The 25,412-nt window shown below is 31.6% G+C and overlaps 2 protein-coding genes and 1 pseudogene across 4 annotated transcripts; all 3 read left to right on the forward strand.

The window, feature by feature from the left end:
• Nucleotides 1–1,357: 1,357 nt before the first annotated feature.
• Nucleotides 1,358–4,460, forward strand: LOC120085371 (uncharacterized). 3 transcript variants are annotated; one of them, XM_039041317.2, is made up of 3 exons: nucleotides 1,358–1,498; nucleotides 1,748–1,914; nucleotides 3,977–4,460. In XM_039041317.2, exons 2-3 carry the CDS (start codon nucleotides 1,764–1,766, stop codon nucleotides 4,210–4,212), a joined length of 387 nt encoding a protein of 128 aa, XP_038897245.1. In that variant the 5' UTR covers nucleotides 1,358–1,498; nucleotides 1,748–1,763; the 3' UTR covers nucleotides 4,213–4,460. The 3 variants fall into 3 exon arrangements, 2 of the variants coding, with proteins under 2 accessions (XP_038897245.1, XP_090173511.1); XM_090317385.1 differs by lacking the exon at nucleotides 1,358–1,498 and having other exon boundaries at nucleotides 1,622–1,914; XR_016531830.1 differs by lacking the exon at nucleotides 1,358–1,498 and having other exon boundaries at nucleotides 1,772–1,914; nucleotides 3,969–4,107.
• A 3,029-nt stretch (nucleotides 4,461–7,489) lies between these two features.
• LOC120086356 (fasciclin-like arabinogalactan protein 14) lies at nucleotides 7,490–8,899 on the forward strand. The gene has a single exon (XM_039042971.2). It carries the CDS (start codon nucleotides 7,913–7,915, stop codon nucleotides 8,753–8,755), a length of 843 nt encoding a protein of 280 aa, XP_038898899.2. The 5' UTR covers nucleotides 7,490–7,912; the 3' UTR covers nucleotides 8,756–8,899.
• Nucleotides 8,900–15,234: 6,335 nt separating this feature from the next.
• Nucleotides 15,235–16,771, forward strand: LOC150034051 (uncharacterized; annotated as a pseudogene).
• The last annotated feature ends 8,641 nt before the right edge of the window (nucleotides 16,772–25,412 follow it).

Genomic DNA, 25,412 nt, shown 5'->3' on the forward strand with positions numbered 1-25,412 from the left:
GGGAAAAAAGAAAGTAGAAGGTTTTGTTTGTGCTAAATAAGAGGGGTGACGCTAATAGGATTTCATGAAGATGGTTAAAAAATTTTAGCGCCCAAATCAAATTCATTTTTAATCTTTTTGCGCCTCTTTTTTCTATTTAGATTTCATAGCCTCTCTCTTAAAAAGCTATGTGCAAAAGCTACTAAAAGCATATTTCTCGTAGTGAGTTATTTTCTTAAAATGTATTTATTTTTTACTTTTAATATATGTTGTATAATTGCTAAACAACACTGCTTTGCAATTCACATAAAAACATTAGTCTGTTAAACTATTATATGCATGTGAAAACGAACCGAGATGTGAAGAAGACTCATTAAAAGAAGTAATTTTCCTAAAAAATAAACAAGAAAAAAAAGAGAAGAATTTTTCATTTTTTTTTTTTTATTATTATTATTTGAAAAAGTAGAATGAGGGTGTTTTAAAAATAGTTAGAGTTGAAAAATTTGAGAAACTAATACAGAGAGACAAGTCCGAAATAAAGATTTCAAAACAATTAAGAAAAATTGAGATTACTTAATTCCCCAAAAAAGGATTAGTTTTCAATTTAAATTTTTTCATGTATTGTATTGATCTTTTAAAATTAAAATAATCTTAATTTTTAAAATTATATTGTATTGTAATTAAACTTTTTCATAAATTTTTTGGAGATTAAAATAAACTTTAAATAATATTTAGTTATGACAAAATGATCTTAAAAAAAAACTAAACATCTTTTAACTACTTTACATTAAAATTACAAAATTTTATGGATTATAGAGAAGACTATTTATCTTATTATTTAATTCTTGAATTTTTCATAAAATCTTTCTTTTGTCATTCCATTTGAGTAGTTACTAACAAAAAAAAAATTGTTTAGTACTTACAATATAGGATAATTTATTTATGTAATATAAAACAATAATATAAAAATATGAAAATATAAATTATTACATTTTCTAACACTTAAAAATTTATGATAATCATTAGAAACTGATTTATTTATTATGATTAAGGCCTCGTTTGGTAATAAATTTGTTTTCTATTTTTTTTTTAAAAAATATTAATCTTATGGTTTTTAGAATTTAGTTAAAAATTCAATTATTGTACAAAGAAAGATGCGAATCGTGATTAAAAAATATGAATGAAATAGTCTTAATTTTTCAAAACAAAAATAAAAAAAGTACCAAATGGTAACTAAAAAATCATTATATTTTAATAAATTTTATTAAAAGCTACCAGATTTCACGTATATGGACTTATTTTATCTAAAATCATCCAAATATTCAAGCAATACGACGACGAATTACCTAACTTTATCCAATATCATTCCAATATTAAAGTAATACGACGGCGTATTAACCAAGCGGGTGGTAATTGTCCAGAAACTTCCAAAGGTTCTTATAAACACGGACGTTTCCAATTAGAGAGCAGAGTTCTACAAGTTTCGAGAGCCTTCGCTCGAATCGAACCAGTTCGTAAGGTAAATGATGATCCAATTTATTCTTTTTTATTTATTTATTTTCAGCAGATCTGTTTAGGACTGTGTTTTATTGTAGCCGAATCTGGATTCAGCACCGATGTGAAAACGTTCTGTTTCTTGATTGATTTCATATCGGCAATTCAATGCTGTAAAAATCAACTCCGATTTTATTTAGGCGTTGTAGATTAATCTCTGCGGTTCGTCTTCTAGTCTTTGATTTTCGTTCTTTTCTTTCACAAATTTCGATAGATCGTAATCGGGAAAGATGTCGGAGTACGAGAATGTGGTGATGGGGAAGTTGAGGATCAAGGGGAAGGCATTAGGCGTAAAAGGAGACGGAATCAGAAAGAAGAAGAAGCCGAGGAAGCAATTTGACAATTTTTCTCAACTTGTGAGAGGAGACGATCTCTCATCAGGTTAGTTGATTTCTTTTGAATTTCGTGTTGAATCGTGATTTTAGAGATGATTTGAGTGTTGTTTCAACTCTGATCCTAATGTGCTAATTTGTTAAGAATTTGTTCAAATTTTGTTTTCTGAATTATATTGGATGGAGTGGTTCATTGGAAGCTGGATTTTGTTATGTTCGAAGAAATTGAGTTCGAAACTACCTTCTGTTATTATGCCTGTAAAAATATGTTCAAGTAGGTAGGGTTTAGAAGGCAATACTTGTTCATCCTTTATGCATCACCGAATTAAAATATTTCAAAAAGAAAGAAAAAAAAAAAAAGCTTAGATAGATTTTGGGCTAACACTTATCTTTGTACTTCCTATTAAATTGTTCAATAAAAATTTATCGTAATTTTTTTATATATAGTGGACTCATAATGATGGATGATATTTGAGTACGAATAAAAAAAATAAAAGAAACAACAAAACAAAATATGACCATATGTATATAATATAAATAGTAAGAATTTAACTCATTCTAAAAATGATTTAAATACTTTTCAGTATTGTTTTGTTTTTATAATTTTTCTAGAATTATCTTTCATATTAAGATTTTAAACCTAAGATATAGTAATCTTTGTAGTGATATATATATTGTCACTTTTAGTTGTGCCTTGTTTGCAAATCAGAATACTTCTTATCTGTGGGGGCAGGAAGGAAAGTCGTCGATATTAGATTTTAGGTATAAATGGTCATTATGAATTGAACTCGTTTTTTTATAAATTCTTTAATATAGGAATCAAATTCAAACAAAACTCAAATATCAACGGTAAAATTACAAAAATTCTTTTATAAGTCTAAGACTGTTCTTTGACCACTAGGATGGCATCCACGTTATATTTGAAGATATAGAAATTAAATTTGCCCACATTCATTTAAATGATTTTTAGAGAATCATTAGAAGGCGTTTGGATTGAAGAAATTAGGATGAGAATAAGGGTGGAAATAGATAAGAGATATACAATGGTACATATTTTAAAGCTTTAGGTATGAGAATGAGTTTATTCTCATCCATTCTTTATATTCATGGATGATACCCATTCAAAAAGTGTAGGTTTTCTAGATGTTCACTCTCTCTTCGAATTTATTCTTTTATTTTATATTACTAAAATTAATTAATATATGAATATTAAATTTATACTTTAAAAAATTATACTAAATTTCAAATTACAATGTTTGAAATTTAACTAGTCCAAATTTATAAATTAACTAATTAATTATATAATAAATAGTAAAGAACCAATATATTAATACTATTAATTCATTAATTTATATAGTTAATAAATCATCATCATGATTAAACATTTTATGAGATTATTTTTTAACAATTATGATTAGTTTATTATTGATTAATTATAATTTATTACCTTTTAATCAAAATGTTATATTTATTCTTTTAAGCTATTAATTAGTACATCATATTTATAAAAATTCATCAAATTGATACATCAAATATGTAATCAAGTAATTTTAACTATAAACTACTCATTTTATAAACATTTATAATTGATAATTTAATTAATATTATTATTTGATAGTTAAATAATTAATTTTGCTAAAAAATTTGAATTGAGTTTATTGTTTATCAATTAATCTATTAAAATTTTATAGAGGGGTTCATGATTAATATTATAAATAAAATATAAAACTAATTTGTTATAAAATTTTGATAATATTCTCGTGTACAACCAAATACAATAATCATTGATTCTCAGCAATCCTATTCTCAAATTTTTTATTTCAATGCATTTAATTCTTGGATATAAACTCTAAACCAAACGGCCTCTTAAAGAATTTATCAAGTTTTTCCCATTCAATAAAACATTCTTCCATCCCATTTTGTTAAGTAATATGACCGATTTGTAAAGAACTTTCCAAATGTTTGGATAAGTATTATACTTTTCAAGTGTAAGACAAGATGTTTTTAAGCACTTAAAATCCTTTCAAGGTTACGAAAAATTTTGTTTTTCTCAATTCATCCATCTAGTTCCAATTAGCTTATTGGTATCTTTTTCTTTTGGAGATTGTTAGGAAAGAACATACACGATGACGCTATCGATGGCGACAATGGCAAAGGGTCGTATGCTGCAAACGACAATATGCTAACACCGGCCGAGAGGCGATATCTTCAGCAATGGGAAAAGATTGATCTTCAAAGAATGGCCCAGATGGCTAGCAAATCTCACCGGGATCGGATTCAAGAATTCAATCAATATCTTGCCAATTTGAGTGAGCACCATGACATTCCTAAAGTCGGGCCTGGCTAACTATTTTCTCTTGTTTGATTTTAGTCATCTTATTCTTGATTTTCTGACGATTGGATTCAAGGATTCAATCAAGATCTTGCCTATTTGAGTGAGCACCATGACATTCCTAAAATCGGGCTTAGTTCTATTTTAGTCATTGTATTCTTAATTTCTTTTGTCCATGTACAATTAAATTTAAAATCAATTAAAAATATCTCAACAAGAATTGGACATTTTTGGAAATATAAAATTGGACAAATTTTATAGTATCGGACATTTTAACTTCACCTTCACCACACTCCCTCTCTCTAAAATACAATTGTTGAGTCTAATGATGTGGTTCACCGTTTGATTGATGGGAACTTAAGGACGTCCATTCCTGAAAATGATTTGGTTTTGAAATAGCACAGGTCAACTTATCGAATTCTGTTGAAGTTGGCTTTTGTTTTGAAGTTTTTGGTCTTTTTATTGTCCTTCCTGACGAGTTAAAAAGATGGATATAGGATATGAATATAATATGATATAACGATACATTAATTTCTAAAAAATTAGAATATAGATATGTTAAAGATATGTTATATAATAATAAGTATAATAATAATGTTCAATTAATTGTTATAGTACGTATTTTAAGTTAGATTAAAGTAGATTCAAGAAGATATGGAATAAATTAAAAAGAAATTTAAAATTGTCGAGTGGCGGTTGAGCATTTATAGCAAACGATAAGAAAGGAGTAGAAGATGGAGATTAAATAATGAAGTTGAGGATGGGGAAGGGTGTAAATCATGATTTAAATAGTGAGAGAGAAGAAGAACGAAGACTTAATTATTTTTCAATTTTTTTTAAAACTTTTTATGTTTTTATTCTTTGTTATTTTTATCACTTTTTATCTCCTTGTTTTGGAGTGTTAGATTTAAGTTTACTTTTAAATGAAATGAATTGGTAATTGAGCTTTTTTAGTAGTTGGGCTTAAATTTAAAAAGAAAAAAAAAAAAAATCTAGCGTGCTCCCTTCACATATGCAGATAAATATTTATCACATATTTGAAGATATTCGTATGTGAGAAGTATTTGTACTTTCCAGATGATAAATTATGTGGAGTTAATTTTGATCTAGAGAAACTTTAATTTTAAAGGTACTTATTAATGGTTATTAAAGATATGTTGATCTTTTCGAAAGAATAACGTTGTATCGATTTTATTGATTGTTGTAATGACATTTATAAAAGCTTAAAAGGTTTTTTTTCATTAAAAGTATTATTTGCTTTAGGTTAAAACTTCAAATTTAGTTTTGACCTAAACATGAAAGTTCGAAAATTTATCAAATGTTTTTAAATTATGGGAATAACAATTTGATGATATCATAATTGATTAAGATGTTAAAAGGATTTCGTTTCAAGTCATAATGGATATAGCTTAATGAATATAGCTTAAGTATTTAGGCTATTAATTTTAAAATCAGAAATTAGATTCTCGTACTTGAAAAAAAATCGTTTAAAAAGTTATTTATTAAAGAAGGAAATAGTATAAGTTTAGAAGGACATATCTAAAGTTGAGTTATCTTCTTTGTACCTTGCTTGTATGGTAATATCATTGTAATTATGTACTAGGGTAACTATTTTAAATGTTAAAATTGCTAAAAATATTTTTAAATATAGCAAAATATTGTTGTCTAGTGATAGATCACGATAGACTTCTATCACTCTATCTCATTCGATCGAGGTGTATCACTGATTAATATTGACATTTTTTTTATATTTGTAAATTTGTAAATAAGTTGGTTCATTTTTCTTTATCTGAAAATAACTCTATGAATAGGGGTATTCAAATGACTTGATAACTCGAACAACCGGGATTACCCAACCCAACCTAACCTAAAATTAAGGGTGGGTTTTCTTGAGTTGGAGATTTATTCGGATCATTCAGATTGCCAACCGGTCTAAAAAATCTCCTCAACCTAATCCAACCCAACCCATATATACCCCTACCTATGAATTAGCTCGACAATTTATCAGAATTTCATCAATTTTTAATACAATAAATAGGGTGACAATTTGACCCTTAAATAGTTGAGTTGTGGTTAAGTAAGAAATGTAAATTTGAACTACTTCAAATTTGTTAGCTCTCATGAGCTAGTAAAACATTTTTTCATATTAAATTTTGTTACTTTTCTTCTATTTTTATAAGATGTTTAATACATACACAAATATACGCATACATGCACGTCGATCTATAGTACTAGTAAAATTTGAGCATTTGAAAATATATATCTTATGAAGGAAAAAAAACTCTATTCATGTCACTTTTTCGTAATCAAAGATTATGTTTAGAATTTATCAAAATTATAATTTTTTCAAACTAAATGGTTGAACTAGCTAAACATTCTTTTAAGTTAAATAAATATAAAGGTAAAAAATTTAAACTTTTGATCTCTTAGTTGAGAACATATATTTTATATTAGTGAGTTATTTTCGTATTGAAATTGAGATAAACATTAAAGATTAAAACCACACTTTCACCATTTTTTTAATATAAGAAGTTTTACATTTATTTATTCATTTGCTAAACTTAGCAAAAATAAATAAAGCTCCACATCGCAAAAAAGAAACAGACTCACACATCCAAAAAAAATTAAAAAAATAAAAAATAAAAAAGGGTAAAAATACTATTTTGATTTAGATTTTGGGACTTGTTTTTTTCCCTTTAATAATAGGATTTAGTCAATTTTAATTGTAATTTCAATAAATTTTAAATTCAATCTCATTATTTATTATTGATTTTTCATTATCTACGAGTCGTTCTACTATAAATTTTGAAAACATATTAATACAATGTATATTCTTGCATCAAAATTATTATTATCATTTAACCAATTTTGATTAAAAGAAACTTAAAAAAGGACCTAAGATCTATTTTAAAGTAGAGAGACTATAATTAGAGAACATATCTTAAAATACATGAACCAAAACTATTATTATTATTTATTTAAAAAAAAAACGTTAAATCATAACAAATACCCTTGAACTTTTTCATTTGGTTTAAAAATACTCTTATGCATTCAGAAATTGCAATATTATCTCACAACCTTCATACACGTTTCAAAAGTACCAATTGGAATAATTTTTTTTTAATTTCAAATGGAAATCAATATTTAGAATGATATGGCGATAATGCAAAATGATATAGCGATATAAATTTTTATTCTAAGTTATTGCCATATCAATTTTTAAAAGCATTTTGAATCGGTAATATTGTAAGTATTAAAAGTATACGAGTATCTTTTTAAACAAATGTTAAGAGTTCAAATGTATTTTTTATAATTTAATCCAAATAATAATAATAATAATAACATTGCAATTGCAACTACAATTTAAAGATAAAATTCTAATGGATTGCAAATTAGTTTGATAAATTAAACTGAACAAGAAACAGAATTAGAACCATAAATGCCCCACTATTACGGGATTCCACATGATTTCCTAATCTTTATCGTCATCTTCAAATTCGCAACGATCTAATTCAAAACTTTCCCGGAAAAGAAAATTTCAGTGAGAATTTTACTCTTAGCCAAACAAATTGAAATCAATCCTCTTGCCTTTGATCTGCTATAAAATCCCCTTTCCATCTTCATTGAAATTCAACAAGCTCACCGGTTTCGGATTTGGATTGGATGCATTGAAAGGAAAAATTTCAGAAAAAAATACCTGAATTACCGAATAACAATGGATTCCAGAGCCATTTCCGCCGCCTTACTCTTCAATTTCCTCCTCTTCTCAGCCGCCTCCGCTTTCAATATCACTAAGCTCTTAAGCCAGTTCCCCGATTTCACTAATTTCAACGATTTACTCACACAAACAAAACTCGCCGATCAAATAAACAGCAGAGAAACAATCACCGTCCTCGCCCTCGACAACGGCGCAATTTCTAGCCTCTCCGGAAAGCCAGTGGACGTCGTGAAGAGGATCCTGAGCGTTCATGTTATTCTTGATTACTACGATGTTCAGAAGTTAGGTAAATTGTCGAACGATAACACTACAGTTCTCACAACTTTGTTTCAGGCAAGCGGTGCCGCAACAAATCAGCAAGGTTTCATCAAGGTTAAATTGATTAACGAAGGCGAAGTCGCGTTTGGATCTGCTGTAAAAGGAGCACCGGCTGATTCAAAATTGGTGAAATCTGTTGCTTCTCAGCCGTACAATATCTCTGTTCTTCAGATCACATCTCCTATTCAGGTTCCTGGAATCGATTCCAAGGCAACTAACTCTACTCCTCCACCACCATCACCGGCGTCGTCTTCTCCTGTTGAATCTCCTAAAGAAGCACCGGCTCCTTCCGCTGAGACTCCGTCAAAGGCTGATGCTCCGGCTGCCGAAACACCTAAGGCCGTTGCCGATGCGCCGTCGAGTTCTCCGCCGACGGCCGAGGCCGATTCACCGAAGGCAGCGGACAGCGACGCCGATGCGGCTGCACCAGGACCTAGCGATGCATCTGGCGCGTCGTCAGGCGGTAGATTCGTCGGAGGTGCGGTGGTTATGGCGGTGATGTCGTCGTTTCTGGCTTTGTGAGCTCTAAAAGCTAATGCGGTTAAGGTGATGCTTTGAAGATTGAAAAAATTATGAACTATGTCTACCGCTCAATCAATGCCATTGGCACCACAATGAGCGAAAAAAAAAAATATCATCATTTTTCCAACGAAATGAAATATTCATGAGATTGTTCTAATATTTCGACTCTTTTAAGGCTTATGTTAAAAAAAAAACAAATTACTTTTATCTACAAATAATTATTTTCTTAAAAAAAATAAAAATAAAAAAGGACTTAAAGACAGGAGGTTCTTAAATTGCGAATTTTTGTCCATTTTCTCAGTTAATAACTCATAATCAAATCTCGATAACAAAATATATTCCTATTATGTTAATTTCCAAACAATATTATTGTTTGGATAAAAACGGAGAATTTCGAATTTCTATCCATGCAATAACATCGTTTTGAATACATTCAATTTGAATTATATATATTTGAAATTACATGCGACCTCTTTAGAATACTTGAATATTGGATAAATATGTTTATTTTGTGGAAATATCTTTTAAGATATCCGGCAATAATTGAATAACTATTTTATAGGATTTTTATTGAAAATGTCTTAAATTTACCTAATGATTTAAAAATACTCTTACAATTATTCATTAATTTAAAATAATTTTCTTTTATTAATTTTCTTTTTTTTTCTTAAATTAATATAATTTTACTATTTTATTTCTTATTATTCTTAACAAAATAATATATTATTTAAAAATTTTTATAAGATAAATATTTCCATTTCTTCGAAATTCTCCATATTCCTATTTCAATTTCCACCTCTACAAAATTCTCCGTGTCCTACGTCTTTTATTTTTTAAATAATAATAATATCAACCAATTAAATTTTTCAAAATTGTCTATATTTAAGGTATCATTTCCAATATACTCACAAAAATTTTAATAAAAGCAATAATATTTAATGCAAAAATATAAATAAATTTTCAACTTTCATAAATTTCAATATTACAAAAAACACATATTCTTCAATTTAAACATTACAACATAAAATAGTCTTAAAAGATTTTCTTTTTTTTTTTCTTAAAAAAAGATTTTGGTAATTAATCTCCATTCTCTAATCCTCATTTAGCTGGCAGGGAGAAAACTCTCCTCACCCTCTCTCCTATTTCTTGTGAAATTAAACATTTCCAAATAATTTTTTCAATATTTCTCGTGAAGTGTTTTTCAAATCCCTATCTAATAAATGGAAAAAAAAAACCTTTTAAAATGTCTAGATTTAACACTTTATACCATTTTTCACTTCTTTAATATAGTAACATGTGGTTATGATTTCGTATATCAATTGAGTTATATGGATATTGACAAACAAATGTTCCAAATTTATTTACTTATTAAATTTTAGAATTTAAATTAATATAATTGTTCGATAGAATTTTTAATTTGATTCTTGAATGAACGACAAATGGTATAAAGTGTTTGATATTTGAAATTTTATTTTATATTTATGTTGATTCTTGAATGAACGACAACAGTGGACTATATCAAATAAGTACATATATTATGATATAAATATTTTGGTGTAAATGAAAGTGTAAATGAAATTAAATTGATGAAGATTTATATATTGTGGTATATTTCATATATTGGTTAGAATGTTTTCAAATACCTAATAAAATGTTTTAAGGTATATTTAAAATAATCATTAATCCTTAAAAAAAATGTTTTAAGGTATAGTTAAAATAACCATTAATCTAGAAAAGAAGTCAATAAATTGATACGTGAAAATCAACATAAATATAAAATAAAATTTCAAATATCAATTGCATGGATAATGAATTGGAATGGTCAATTTCGTAGGGATTCCATGGCATACAAAAAGAGGAACAAAGTGGAAACAAGAAGACCAAACTCCCTCGTGGGCTTCGAATTTTGGATGTCTAAAGTCACACAATCAAAATATACTCATTTCTCCTATTTCTAAATACACCCATCACTCTAAAGTTATTCTTCTAAATATTACATATTATATTATTTTTTTTATTATTGATATCTATCCAAAACTTTTCAACGCATTCTGAAGAGGAAACGTTAATTCAAATCCATCTTTCCTAAGTAAATGTTGAATTTTTAGGAAAAATTGACAAAAATGACCTATTTGGAGTATGATTTTGTATTTTTGACCTACTTTTGAAAAACAATTTTTTTTGACCCCGTTGATGGTGAAAATGATGTAAGCATGAAAAAGATTGGCTGTACAATTACTCTTATATCCCTTACTAAATTCTCACTTTCAATTTCAACAACCAACCTACCAAATTAATTCAAAAACATTCTCTACCTCCAAGATTTATTCATAAAAAAATTATTTTATCCAAAAATAATTGACAACAAATTATTTTTCACATTCCAACACTAAAAATTCCTCCACCAAATTTAATTTGTTTACAACCCCACAAAAAGTTATCTACATCAAATTATTTTCAGAATGATATTTTATATAAAAAAACATGAAAAAAATAATTAGGCGATCGTTTTCATGGGGAGAAAAGTTAGACGAATATTCATCGAAGCTGAGCGATTATAGCAATGTGAAGAAAAGTTAGACGAATATTCATCGAAGTTGGGCAATTATTGGGACTGGGTATGGGGAGGGCACCGGGTAAAGAGGGGGCATGCAGAGAGGGGGCGGGTAGAGGAGGTGAGTATGGACTAAACGATCGCTTAGTAGTACTAAACGATCACTTAGCGATGGGAACGGGAGGGCACCGGTTAGAGAGCGGCGCGCAGAGAGGGGGCAGGTATGGGGCTAAACGATCGCTTAGTGATAGGAACAGGAGGGCACCGGGGCGTGCAGAGAGGGGGCGAGTATGGGACTAAACGATCGCTTAGTAATAATAAACGATTGTTTAGTAGTACTAAACAATTGCTTAGCGATGGGAACGGGAGGGCACCGGGTAGAAAGGGGGCGGGTATGAGACTAAACGATCACTTAACTATGATCGATGGGAACTAAACGATACGTTAGATTTTCTAAATGATGGAACTACACGTGCACTAAGCGATGCGATGAAATGCTACGCGATAGAACTGAGCGACTGTTTAGATGTAGACCTAAGCGATCGTGGCGTGGGATCTAAACGATACGTTGGATTTTCTAAATGATGACACTACACGATCGCTTAGCTACGACATGCGTTAAACGATGCGATGAAGGTGCTACACGATACAACTAAGCGATGAGCTAAGCGACTGATTTTCTCAAGGTGCAATCCGGTTCAGCCCCTTATTAAATGCCAACTTTCAATTGCAACCACCCATCTAACAAATTAATTTATATTCCACCTAAATTAATTTATCCAAAAACCATTTCTAGACTTGTATCTCTTCATCAAATTGTTTCTCTTCACTAAGAAGTTCTCTTCATCAAAAGTCCAAAACTTGAATCTGAAGCTGTAATTTTGAAGGTATATAATTCATTTTTATATGTATTCTCAATAGTTCACTAATTATTAGGAAAATTGACAATGCCCTTCATTTGATATTTATTTATAAATTTTTGGAGTTTGAGTTATGGTTGCTTTGTTAATTGTATTTTTTTTTTTTTTTGTTAATAATGCCTTGTATTTGATATTTATTTATCAATTGATAAAAAAAACATTAAAAAAATATATTATTTTTTGATACCCGATCGGGCTTCATCGGGTATTCACTAGGTAAGAAGCAAAATTTTGATTCCCGATCGTGCTCCACCGGGTTACCTGACCGGGCACACACAAAGACCATGCTTCTGTTTTTTGTCCCGGTGGTGGACCTGGCCGGGTGGACCACCGAGCCAAAAAAGTGAATCATGTTTTTTTTTATTTTAATTTTTTTATTGCATTATATTAATACGTTCTCTATATAAAATGTTGGAGGATGCTCGTGTTTGGATTTGTTTCAATGGCGTTTGGAATGAAAGGGAAAAAGATTACGATGGAGGAGAGTTGCGAGGGTTTGGCATTGAGTTGGGCATGACCTATATTGAATTCCTCACCGAAGTTTATAGGATAAGTGGCATAATGTCGGATGAGTATGATCTTATTATAAGATGTATACTTCAATTGAGATCCAAAGCCCTTGCATTTGTAATTCGTAATGATGAAGATCTACACACATTCCTTACATGGGAAGAGGTCTTAGTAATACCTCTTTACGTATCCACGCTTCCAAAGTGTTCAACAAATCAAGGATTTCGTCCAAATAATTCATATGTCCGATGAATTGAAGAAATTCCTTCAACATCTAGGCCAGTACTGTGGAAGATGGAGTCAGATAGTAAATTTTCTCCCACATATTTTAACCCATCACTTACTTTGTCGCCTACTAATTCGACGACTCATAACTTAGGGGATGATGTAGACCAAGGTCAATATTTCAATGATTGGTCTTAGAGGGAGAATGATGATGAAGAGGAGCCCAAGATTAACACCCACCAAACACATCATGCAGAAGAACAAACAATCGCAGACTACGGAGGCTCGTCACATGCAACGGGTCGTGACTTGTCACATCCTTCTAGTAGCACAATCACCATGCCAGGTCAGTATTCTTCTGAAGATGTGCAAGTTGGTGACATATTTATATCTAAAAAGGTTTTAAAGATGTGGTTATCTATGTTAGCAATTAGAGGTAACTTTTAGTTTAGGGTAAAGAAGTCGACCACAACATTATACAAAGTTATATGTTTAGTTGAAGAATGCAAATGGGGACTTCGAGCCGTTAAATTGAAAAATTGTGAAATATTTAAGATGTAACAACCCAACCCCCTGGGACTTAGGTAAGGCCGTTACTAAGATAAATGCATGCACATAATTTAAAACGACGCTCAGTTTGTTTGAAATAAATGCTACTTAAACAAGAGAAGTTCAAAAGACATTTATTAAATGCAATTGTTAAAACAATAATAGGGTACGTAAATTCTTAAAGACTAACAAAAGTATATAAAAGAGATAATCCTTAGAAATAAAATTTCAACAGTAAAATTAAATATTAAGGGGAAAATAAGGACTCAAATTTTAAGATGCGGAATCGAAAAAGCCTAGTCCCAGTGACACGATCACGAATTCCGCTGCGCCATCGCCGATACATCTGTACCTTTCCCTGAAACATCAACATAAGAAAGAATAAGCATGAAATACTCATTAAGTAACCCCACCACTAGGGTCAGGCTAGGCATCTATGTCCTCTAGATACCCGCATATGGCACATAAATATAAGGAACAAACAAGAGACTGAGTCCTATCCTATTGTAGTTAAGTATGCCCACAAAACTGGTGAATCCCGAAGAAAACACAAAACCAGTGAATCCCGAAGGAAACACAAACTGGTGAATCCCGAAGGAAACACAAAACTGGTGAATCCCGAAGGAAACACAAACTGGTGAATCCTGAAGGAAACACAAAACTGGTGAATCCCGAAGGAAACACAAACTGGTGAATCTCGAAGGAAACACAAACTGGTGAGCATCTAACTAATCAATGAGGATATTCGCATAGTCTCAATGTTCTAAGAATCAACATTGTACAATTCTAAAACATACATGAAAATCCTTGATACCATGGCTCCATCACATACACATGATTATTAACAACATATTATAGCACATTCATTTATACCTTACATCATAATTCCACAACATGCAAGTATGCCTCAACACCAATAGATCAGACATTGACATATGAAAACACATACTATCACATACTAACGATCAAGTACTCAGGTGTGTATGTAAACAAATCAGAACTCGTGCCAGAACATACTTTGATTCAGGTTATACTACCAATCAACATGCTAACATTTACCATAACATACACTCATCACGCTAGCAACAACTAAAGTCTGGCCCGTAGGCAGTTCCAGTGGTAAGATTACTTACCTTAATCGAAGATCCACAGATAAACTCTGATAACCAAACGATGACCGTGGTTTGAAGTAACGACCCTAACATACGAATACAACCATTAAATTTCAGTCCAATAATAATTGTGACACCTCAGATTCAAAACCACAATACCCAAAAGCTTACCCAAAGAACTTGATCAACAACCACTCCAAAATCTCCCTCTAACAGATTTTAAATCCCAATGGACGACAACTTGAAACCTTAAAGATACAAAGGTTAAGTCAAACTTAATTCAGTAATCAAAATGTGCCCACAAATCAACAATAAGGACCATAACTCTTACCAAAACTCTTGTCGAACAATCTTGAATCCGCTGGACAGCCGCTGCTGTAATTTCCCAAGCTCAAATCTAAAATCAAGATAATGCGACTAATTTAATCTTTAATCCAACTTAGTGGGCATCCAAAATCTTTCAAGAAACCCAACTACAAAATAGATCTTACCAAAATCTAAGAGTCTGACGAAGACCCATGCAATAGAACATAGGTAGCATGGCGATGGACAGTGGTCAAAAGTTGGAGCGGCAACGACGATTCAGACCGGCTGGGCGAGATTGGCACGATGGGTGGTGGTCAAAAGCTGGAGCGGCAGCGGCGATTGAAGGTTGGACGGTGTGCCTGGGGGAGCTTCGACTCAGATCTGGCAGCTGACGAGGCTAGGTGACTCACAGTGGCGCGACTGCACCCTATGAATGGTGAGCGACGTCGCGCGGCGCGAGGGAGGCGGTTAGCTGGATTCGGCGGTGGGTCGCACGGATCAGATGACTGGGCGGAGGATGAAATGAGGGTGGCGATCGAACGATCTCGACGTCAAAGTCACACGACGTCTAGAGGCTGAACGGCGAGAGGAAATTTTTTTTTTTTTTTGGGGGGGGGGGGGGCGGGGGTTTGCGCATGAGGGAGAGAGAGGTTAAGGTTAAAATAATTAAAATAAATACAATATAATATAATATAATATAAAATATTTTACTTTATTTTATTATATCTTGTTTCATATTATTTTATCATTTCCCCTTCCAATTTCTATTTTTAATCCCTCTTTCCTTTACCATTCCCAATTCCAAAAAGAATTTAATTAATCTCCTTCAAAATGACATTAATTCCTGACATCAATTTCAAACATAATTTTCCAACTTTAAATAATTAAATTCCAGCAGTTATATTTAAAAGTCTAAAATTCCAAAAACACCCCCAATTACTATAAATTACTGAAATTACACTACAACAAAATTTTGAGGTGTTACATAAGATCTCTAAGTATGACAATGTCCACACATGTAGAAATGAAATATTGACTAACGATCATAGACAAGCTTCTTGTTGGGTTCTCGGACATATAATTTCGTCGAAGTTTGAAGATGTTAGTCGTTCATAGAGACCAAAAGACATTGTCAAGGATATAAAACAAGAGTATGGTGTGAGTTTAAGTTATGACAAGGCATGGAGGGCAAGGAAAGAAGCGTTAGTGCTTGTTTGAGGGTCACTAGAAGAATCTTACAAGAAGTTACCTAAATTTGGTGAAGCCTTACAAATTGAAAATCCTGGTTCAGCCTTTAACTATGCTCTACAAGAAGATAAATATTTCGAGCACATCTTTATGGCTTTTGGTGCTTCCATAAGGGGGTTTCTAAACTGCATTCGCCCTGTTTTAATTGTAAATGGAACACATTTAAGGGGTAAATACAGTGGTAAACTCCTGCTTCCGACTGGGTTAATGGAAATAATCAAATATACCCAGTCGCATTCGGTATATCTGGGAAATTGATGAATCTTGGTTGTGGTTCCATCAGCAATTAAGATGTGCAATTGGGCAAGTTCATGATTTGGTTATAGTATCAGATAGACACCCTAGCATAAAAAAGGCAATTATCATGGTATTCCTAGAAGCACTTCATGGTATCTGCATCCATCATTTGAAAGCTAATTTATTAGTGAATTTTAAGAATAAAGATATTTTCGATAAAGCAACGAAGGCAAGTCGTGAGTCTGGGTTCAAGTACCATTGGAGTCAATTTGTAGGGTATCCAGGTGCATGCAAATACCTAGAGGATATCGGTCTTGAGCGGTGGGCTAAAGTGTATCAATGTAATAGAAGATAAAATCAGATGACAAAAAACCTCGCCGAGTGCATAAATGGAGTGTTAAAAGATGCAGACAGTTACCAATCACTTCATTTCTAGACCATATTAGAGGTTGGTTATAGGATTTGTATTACAGACGTCGAACAGAAGCATCAAATAGTACATCAAGACTGTCGGACTATGCGATGACAATAATTCGTGACGCGGCGGACAAAGCGAGCAAATATGAAGTTCGGCCAATTGAACAATATGAGTTCGAGGTGATAGATGGAGGATTGGGAGGCCATGTAAATATTCACGCAAGAACATGGATTTGTCGTAAGTTTGATTATTATGAAATCCCTTGTTCACACTCCATTGCTACATGCAGGGTTCGAAATATTGATCCTACCTCTCTTTGTTCACGATTATACATTATTGATGCAGTACTGGCTGCATATGTTGAACCCGTACGACCATTTGGACACTTTTCGGAGTGGAAACAATCATCAGCTTTCGTCGATGTTGAAACATTGCCTCTAAAAAGAGTTCCAAGAGTAGGTCGCCCACGAACAACAAGATTTCCTTCTATAGGTGAATTTCGTCAAGTCCACAAGTGTTCTAGATGTGCTCAACGGGGTCACAACAAAACGACATGCAACCAACCTCTTAATACTACCGAGTGAGTATGGATTTTTTTTGTGAACTTGGATGATATTCTTGTGAACTTGAATGATATTTTTGTGGATTTGGATGAGATTTTGGTGAACTTGAGTGATATTTTTGTGAATTTGGATGAGATTCTTGTTTTTTTTTTTTTTTTTTTTTGTGTCAAAGAGAAAACCTCCCAAAGAAAAATGTAATGAATTAGTGGTCCATTGAATATGATATTTGTGTCAAGGAGAGGACCAAAACATGTTTGTCTAAACATGGCTAATTTTGTCGGAGATAGTTTTTTCTTAATTTTAAGGATAGCCTTTCCTATGTGGGAACAACAGAAAGGGCCGCAGGAAAATGATCATTAGGATGTACCTTTATATCTAGTTCCATTATAACCTACATTTTTCATGAAATAGATAAATTAAAAGACAACACAACATGATCATCAATGCATACTTAAAAAAAAAAATTATATGTAAATATCAATAAATAAAAAAACAGAATACCCTACCCAGTCGAGCCGGGCCGGGCCAAATTTCAGAAGGACCCCCCACGGTCCACCCTCTTCTACCCAGTCTAATACCCGACAAAATGATCGTGTAATGTCATCATTTAAAAAATCCAACGTATCGTTTAGTTCCCACGCCACGATCGCTTAGGTCTACATCTAAATGATCGCTTAGTTCTACTGCGTAACACTTCATCACATCACTTAGTGTGCGTCGTAGCTAAACAATCATGTAGTGCCATCGTTTAGAAAATCCAACGTATCGCTTAGTTCCCACGCCACAAGTGCTTAGGTCTACATCTAAATGATCGCTCAGTTCTATCGCGTAGCACTTCATCGCATCGCTCAGCGTGATCGTGTAGTGCCATTGTTTAGAAAATCCAACATATTGTTTAGTTCCCCTCGATCATAGCTAAGCGATCGTTTAGTACTAGGCGATGGTACTAAGCGATCGTTTAGTCCCATACCCGCCCCCTCTCTACACGCCCTCTCTCTACTCGGTGCCCTTCCGTTTCCATTGCTAAGTGATCGTTTAGAACTACCAAGCGATCATTTAGTATTACTAAGCAATCATTTAGTACTACTAAGCGATCGTTTAGTCCCATATCTGCCCCCTCTCTACCCAGTGCCCTTCCGTTTCCATCGATCATAGCTAAGCGATCGTTTAGTATTACTATGCGATCGTTTAGTACTACTAAGCGATCGTTTAATCCCATACCCGCCCCTTCTCTACCCAGTGCCCTCGCGTTCCCATCGATCATAGCTAAGCGATCGTTTAGTAGTGCTAAGCGATCAAGCGATCGTTTAGTCCCATACCCGCACTCTCTCTGCACGCCTCCTCTTTACCCGGTGCCCTCCCCCTACCCAGTCCAATACCCGGCTGGGCTGAGACCGAGCGCCACCTACTCCTACCCGATTTTGCCCCCTTCCCCCTCGTCCTTTCCTATCTTTCCCGCCCGTACCCAGTCGAAATCACTTACGGCCCGATCGGTCTACCACCGGGCACAATCCCTCTTCCCCAGATCTATCCTCAAGAAACCTCAAACTTGTCCGCCGGTCACATACCCGGTCACAATGTTATGAAATCCCGCCGGAGAGGACCGATTTTCGGAAATGCATTTTAGGCTCAAACTTATTCAGAAAATGCCAAACATGATATTTTTAGGAGAAAAAATAATATTCAACATAGATCTAACATAGATTTCAAATATTCACACAAAAAACATAAACTAACACATTGAGTGAAACAAAATGAAAATTCATACCTTAGTTGAAAAATTCCAATGATCTTTAATGAAAAGGAGAATGACAAGGAAATGTGGGATGCAAAGAGTGAAATGGAGTGAGATTGAACTTTCGAAATGGAGAAGAGTAAAAATGGAAAAGAAAAGTTAGGGTTTGGAGGGTTTGAGTGAATTTTGAAATGTGAAGGGTATTAGGGTAATTTTCATTCATTTTCAAAATTGTGGGGGTCAAAAAACTTATTTTTTAAAAAGGGTCCAAAAATCAAAATGAAAACTTGAAAAAGGTCATTTTTGTCAATTTAGGCAATTTTTAGCCAAATTCTAAAAACTTTTTGAAAGCTACCTTTTCTAGATCCCGTTTGATAACTATTTAATTTTTTATTTTTGTTTTTGAAAATTAAGCTTATTTCATCTACATTTCTTGCAATAAAAAACAACTTTTTGAAAGCTACTTCATTTAGTTCTAAAAAATTAGTTTAGTTCTAAAAACAAAATATGCGCATAGACTATTTACACGATTTTCTTGGTTCGCACATGGCATTCATACGCCATTAGTTGATATCCAATTGGCAATCTATTGTCCATGTAAGGTAACTTGTGTACCGGGTATACGATTTTCCCTTAAATCATCGACATAATACACAATTTACCCCTAAATTGTGGACATGGTACACTAATTACCAAACTTGTGTACCCCATCCACTATTTACAGCCCTATTTTTAGGAATAATTTCCTTTTAACCCTATTTTTGTAATTGACTATTTAAATCACATTATTTATATATATATATATAATCTATGTAATATTCAAAAATTAGTTTTATTTTTAGAATTTGACTGAAAATTCAAATGTTACTTCAAGAAATGTGAAAACCATTTTATGGAATTTGTGAGTAAGTAAGCATAAATTTTAAAATCATAAAACCAAAAACAAAGTCATTACCAAATGAGATCTTAATTTGTCTTAACTGCACAGTATTAGTATTACAATTTTGTCGGTATGTTGAAATTTTAACGTTTCCATGGATTCAACATCAACATGATGGATGAATTGATATTTCTATTATATTCTTAAAAATCCACGAAACATAAAAAAAAATAAGCAACAAAATGTCACTAATATAAATATGATATAATAATAGACATGTAAACTTGCTTAAAAAACGTAAATTATTTACTAATTTAAATTTATTTGTGAATTTATTATTTTATAATTTTTCTAAAAATATCTATCAATTCGACCTTTTATCAATATTTTCATCGACATTTTTTAAAATTAAGATCTCGATATTTTCATCGATTTCGACATTATAAATCTTCCTTATTATTTGGTTTAATCAAGCTTTGGAGTATAAAGCATCAACGATTGAAGAATATGTGGTGTAATATGATTAAATTATGGGTCATTTATAAATAATATTTTTGTTATGAAATTGAGGAGCACGACAGGAATACAGATATGGAGAAAATATAATATAATAATATATTTATATCATAATAATAAATAAATAAAATATAAAACAAAACAAAATAAATAAATTATAAAATTGGAAAATATATGAAAATTAATGGAATTTTGAAGTGAATTTCTCACCAATGTGCATTATTTTGAGATTCACCAAATGCCAATGTTTATAGGGAAAGTGGCAAGTAGGATGTGGACTTACATAGACATCAAGCATGAATTATTACAAGGCACATGGACAATATGAAAAATGACACATGGATTTTAGGACACTAAATGTTGGGCATCTATTTTTGTGATATTTATAATACTCCCCTTAGATGCCCATATATACATATATGAAATATGCCTCGTTAAAACAAAAAGCCAATGGAAAAAAAATCCCAGTGAAGGAAAAAGAGTACATATTTGATATAATACATACTCCTAAAAGAATATAATATATTTACTCCTCCACACAAAAACATCACTTAAGATCTCTGAGTCACCGCATCCCAATGTTGTAAACCAATTTTTCAAAAGTTGTGGTTGGTAATGCCTTTGTAAATAAGTTTGTCAGGTTATTCTTTGAACAAATTTGTTGTACAGTGATGTCGCTATTTTCTTCAAGATTATGAGCGTAGAAAAGCTTCGGTGAAATATGTTTTGTTCTATCTTCTTTAATATATCCTTATTTGATTTGGGCTATGCAAGCTGTGTTGTCTTCGTATAATATTGTTGGAAGTTTTTTGTTAGAAGACAAGCCACACTTTTCACGAATGTGCTAATTCATTGACCTTAGCCATAAACATTCTCGACTAGCCTCGTGAATTGCAAGAATTTCAATATGATTTGAGGAAGTGACCGTTATGGTTAGTTTCACCGATCGCCATGATATAGCAGGTTTCTCTACATGTGAACAGATAATCTGTTTGAGATCTAACTTTGTATGGACCAGATAAATATCCAGAATCTACATAACCAACTAGATCAAAATTTGATTTATTTGAATAAAATAAGCTCATATCGATTGTTCCTCAGAGATAACAGAGCATATGCTTAATTTCATTCCAATGTCTTTTTGTAGGAAAAAAACTATATCTAGCTAATAAATTTACTGAAAATGCAATATCTGGTCTTGTATTATTAGCAAGATACATAAGTGCACCAATTGCACTAAGATATGTTACTTCAAGACCAAAAAGTTATTCATTATCTTTCCGAGGTCTAAATATATCTTTCTTTATATCCAATTAATGAACTTCCATTGGAATATTTAATGGATGTGTTTTGTCCATATAAAATCTTTTAAAAAATTTTCCTGTATAAGTTGACTGATGAATAAATACTTCATCTACTAAAAGCTCAATTTGAAAATCAAGGCAAAATTTTGTTTTTCAAGATCTTTCATCTCAAATTATTTCTTAAGATATTTTATTACTTTTGAAAGCTCTTCAAGAGTTCCAATTACATCCAAGTCATCAACGTATATAGTTGTAATAGCAAATTCTTATTGCAGTTTCTTTATAAAAACACACAGACATATTGGATTATTTTGATATCTTTCTTTCAATAAATATCCACTCAGGCGATTGTACCACATCTATCCTGATTGTTTCGACCTATATAGTGACCTCTGTAACTTTATTGAATATCATTTCCTGGAATTTGATGTATATATTTCAGGTACCTTAAATTCTTTTGGGATTCTTATATAAATATCATTATCAAGAGATCTATATAAATATATGTTACTCGTATATATGTATAATACAATCCAGAAGTTAAAACAAGCAATTTTTTCAATCTATGTTTTTCATTTGAGACAGTAAAGATAATATATAGATATTCCACATTATTCTTACTATCAATCTCAATATGATAACGATTGCAACTTACATCTCTAAAACTTAGAAGATTTCTCTTTGATTGACTAGAGCACAATGCATTGTCAATTGTAAATTTTGTTCCTTTAGGCAAAATAATATTTGTTTTTCTAAAACCTTTGATCTAGTTTGCAGAACCTGATATTGTATTTACTTTTGCTTTCAGCATCGTCAATTTGTAAAAGTATTTCTTATTTGTAAGTATTGTGTGTGTAGTTATACTGTCTGCTAGACACAGATCTTCCTTGCTCATTTTTTGAATACTCAACATATGAAAATGATCTATATTTATTTATTAAAAGAAAATAGTTACAATAAGTAAAACAACACTTAAAATATAAAAAAGTTACTAAGAAAACATGAAGATAAATAAAAGAAAACAACAACATTAAATCTAGAGATTTTCAAAGTCAAAAGAAATACTTGATGTTCTCAGCAACTGTTCCAATCTTCTCTTCAGGAGATTCAAAGAAGCTCATTATATCTAAATTTATTATGAGGGATGGGTCTGTTGTTTTAATTTGAGAAAAACAAAGGATTCAATTATTGCAAAGTTGAAGCAATGAATTATTTTGTAAAGCTTGTTGAGCCAAATACAAAGAAATTTGCATTACAAAGAGGAACATAACAATATTTAAAGCTTAACATAACAACCCTCTAACAAAAAGGTCATATACTTACTCCACAATTATAGATCATATACTTACTCCACGTATGAATAACAAAGTAACTAATCCCTAAAAATAGGAACAACCTTTGACACAATCAACTTTAATAGAGCGGACTTGTTTCAGTCCTAAAGCATTTTCTTAACACTCCTTCTTGCTTTAGGATCTGTAAACACCAAGTCTTTGTTGGGGTTGATGCCCTAAAGTCCCGTGTCCTGTAGTTTGTAAACAGATTGTACGAACGCTTGTGTTGTATAATATATGATATTTTACTTCACATCTTGTATTTTGCTCAGTTGCATGTTTTATTTGCTTTACCACAAACCAAAAAACATAAAATCCCTGGTTATCTTTATGTCTTGAGTGATAACCTAAATGGTCTGTAGTATATGGATATAAAAGGGAAACCTCATCTTGATAACGCTACGGGTGTGGCCCGCTTTGTGGAATGGTCACAAGTGTTGTGACTTGTCATAGATGGTCTGATTCTGATCGTTCGTGTTGGGGACATGCGAGCGGGGGCGTCCTATACAAAGAGTTTGTATAAGACCTGACCACGAAGTGTTAGCGTCTCATTATATAATGTCGTTCATGACAAAGACTTCACTTCACTAGGATGACCATAGGTAACATGACCTCAATCCTGAGTAAGTTGGGAACTCCTGCCATTGAGGGCGATCCTTTGATTTGTATGGGTGCGAGTGGCCAGGTCGTTGATTCAAACCTACCATTTTGGGGATTCGTCTGATTTGGGAACTGGGAACTCAGCTACACAGATGGAATTCACTCCTTCCGCGACGCAGGGATAAGTAGATAGATAGCTCTCTTAAGAGCTGATTCCAGGATTTGAGAGATGGAATGTAATTAATCTCCATTATGCATCCTCATTTAACTTTATTTAGATTTCATATATTATGATACATATATTGTGGTGAAAATGAAATTGATGAAGATTTATATATTGTGGTATATTTCATATATTGATTTATTAGTATATTTCATATATTGGTTAAAATGTTTTCAAATACCTAATAAAATTTTCTAAGGTATATTTAAAATAACCATGAATCTGTAAAAAAAAAATGTTTTAAGGTATATTTAAAATAACCATTAATCCATAAAAAAAAAAGTAAATAAATTGATATGTGAAAATCAACATAAATATAAAATAAAATTTCAAATATCAATTGCATGGATAATGAATTGGAATGGTCAATTTTATAGGGATTCCATGGCATACAAAAAGAGGAACAAAGTGGAAACAAGAAGACCAAACTCCCTCGTGGGCTTGGAATTTTGGATGTCTAAAGTCACACAATCAAAATATACTCATTTCTCCTATTTCTAAATACACCCATCACTCTAAAGTTATTCTTCTGAATATTACATATTATATTATTATTTTTATTATTGATATCTATCCAAAACTTTTCAACACATTCTGAAGAGGAAACGTTAATTAAAATTCATTTGGTAACCTTCGTCTTTTGTTTTTTATTTTTTAAAATTAATCATATTTTCTCTTCATTTCTTACGATGATTTGTATTTTTTCTAAATAAAAGGTTCAATTTTTAGCCAAATTCTAAAAACAAAAATAATTTTTTGAAAGCTACTTTTTTAGATCCCGTTTGATAACTATTTAATTTTTTAATTTTGTTTTTGAAAATTAAGCTTATTTCTTCTACATTTCTTATAACGATTTGCATCTTTATGATTGAATTCTTAGCCAAATTCCAAAAACAAAAACACTTTTTGAAAGTTACTTTTTTCAGTTCTAAAAAATTGGTTTAATTCCAAAAACAAAATATGCGCATAGACTATTTACACAATTTTCTTGGTTCGCACATGGCACCCATACGCCATTAGTTGATATCCAATTGGCAAATTTTTGTCTATATGTTGAAATTTCACGTTTCCATGGATTCAACATCAGCATGACAGATGAATTGATATTTCTATTATATTCTTGAAAATCCACGAAACATAAAAAAAACATGCAACAAAATGTCACTAATACTTCCCCTTAGATGCCTATATATATATATGAAAAATGACACATGGATTTTAGGACACTAAATGTTGGGCATCTATTTTTGTGATATTTATAATACTCCCCCTTTGGTGCCTATATATATATATATATATATATATATATATATATATATATATATATGAAATATGTCTCGTTAAAACCTTACTAGGAAAAAAATCTCAGTGAAGGAAAAAGAATACATATTTCATATTACATACTCTTAAAATAATATAATAT

Source organism: Benincasa hispida, chromosome 9, assembly GCF_027475165.1.
Source record: "Benincasa hispida cultivar pf3 chromosome 9, pf3_genome.v1.1, whole genome shotgun sequence".
In the NCBI taxonomy this organism is placed as follows: Eukaryota; Viridiplantae; Streptophyta; class Magnoliopsida; order Cucurbitales; family Cucurbitaceae; genus Benincasa; species Benincasa hispida.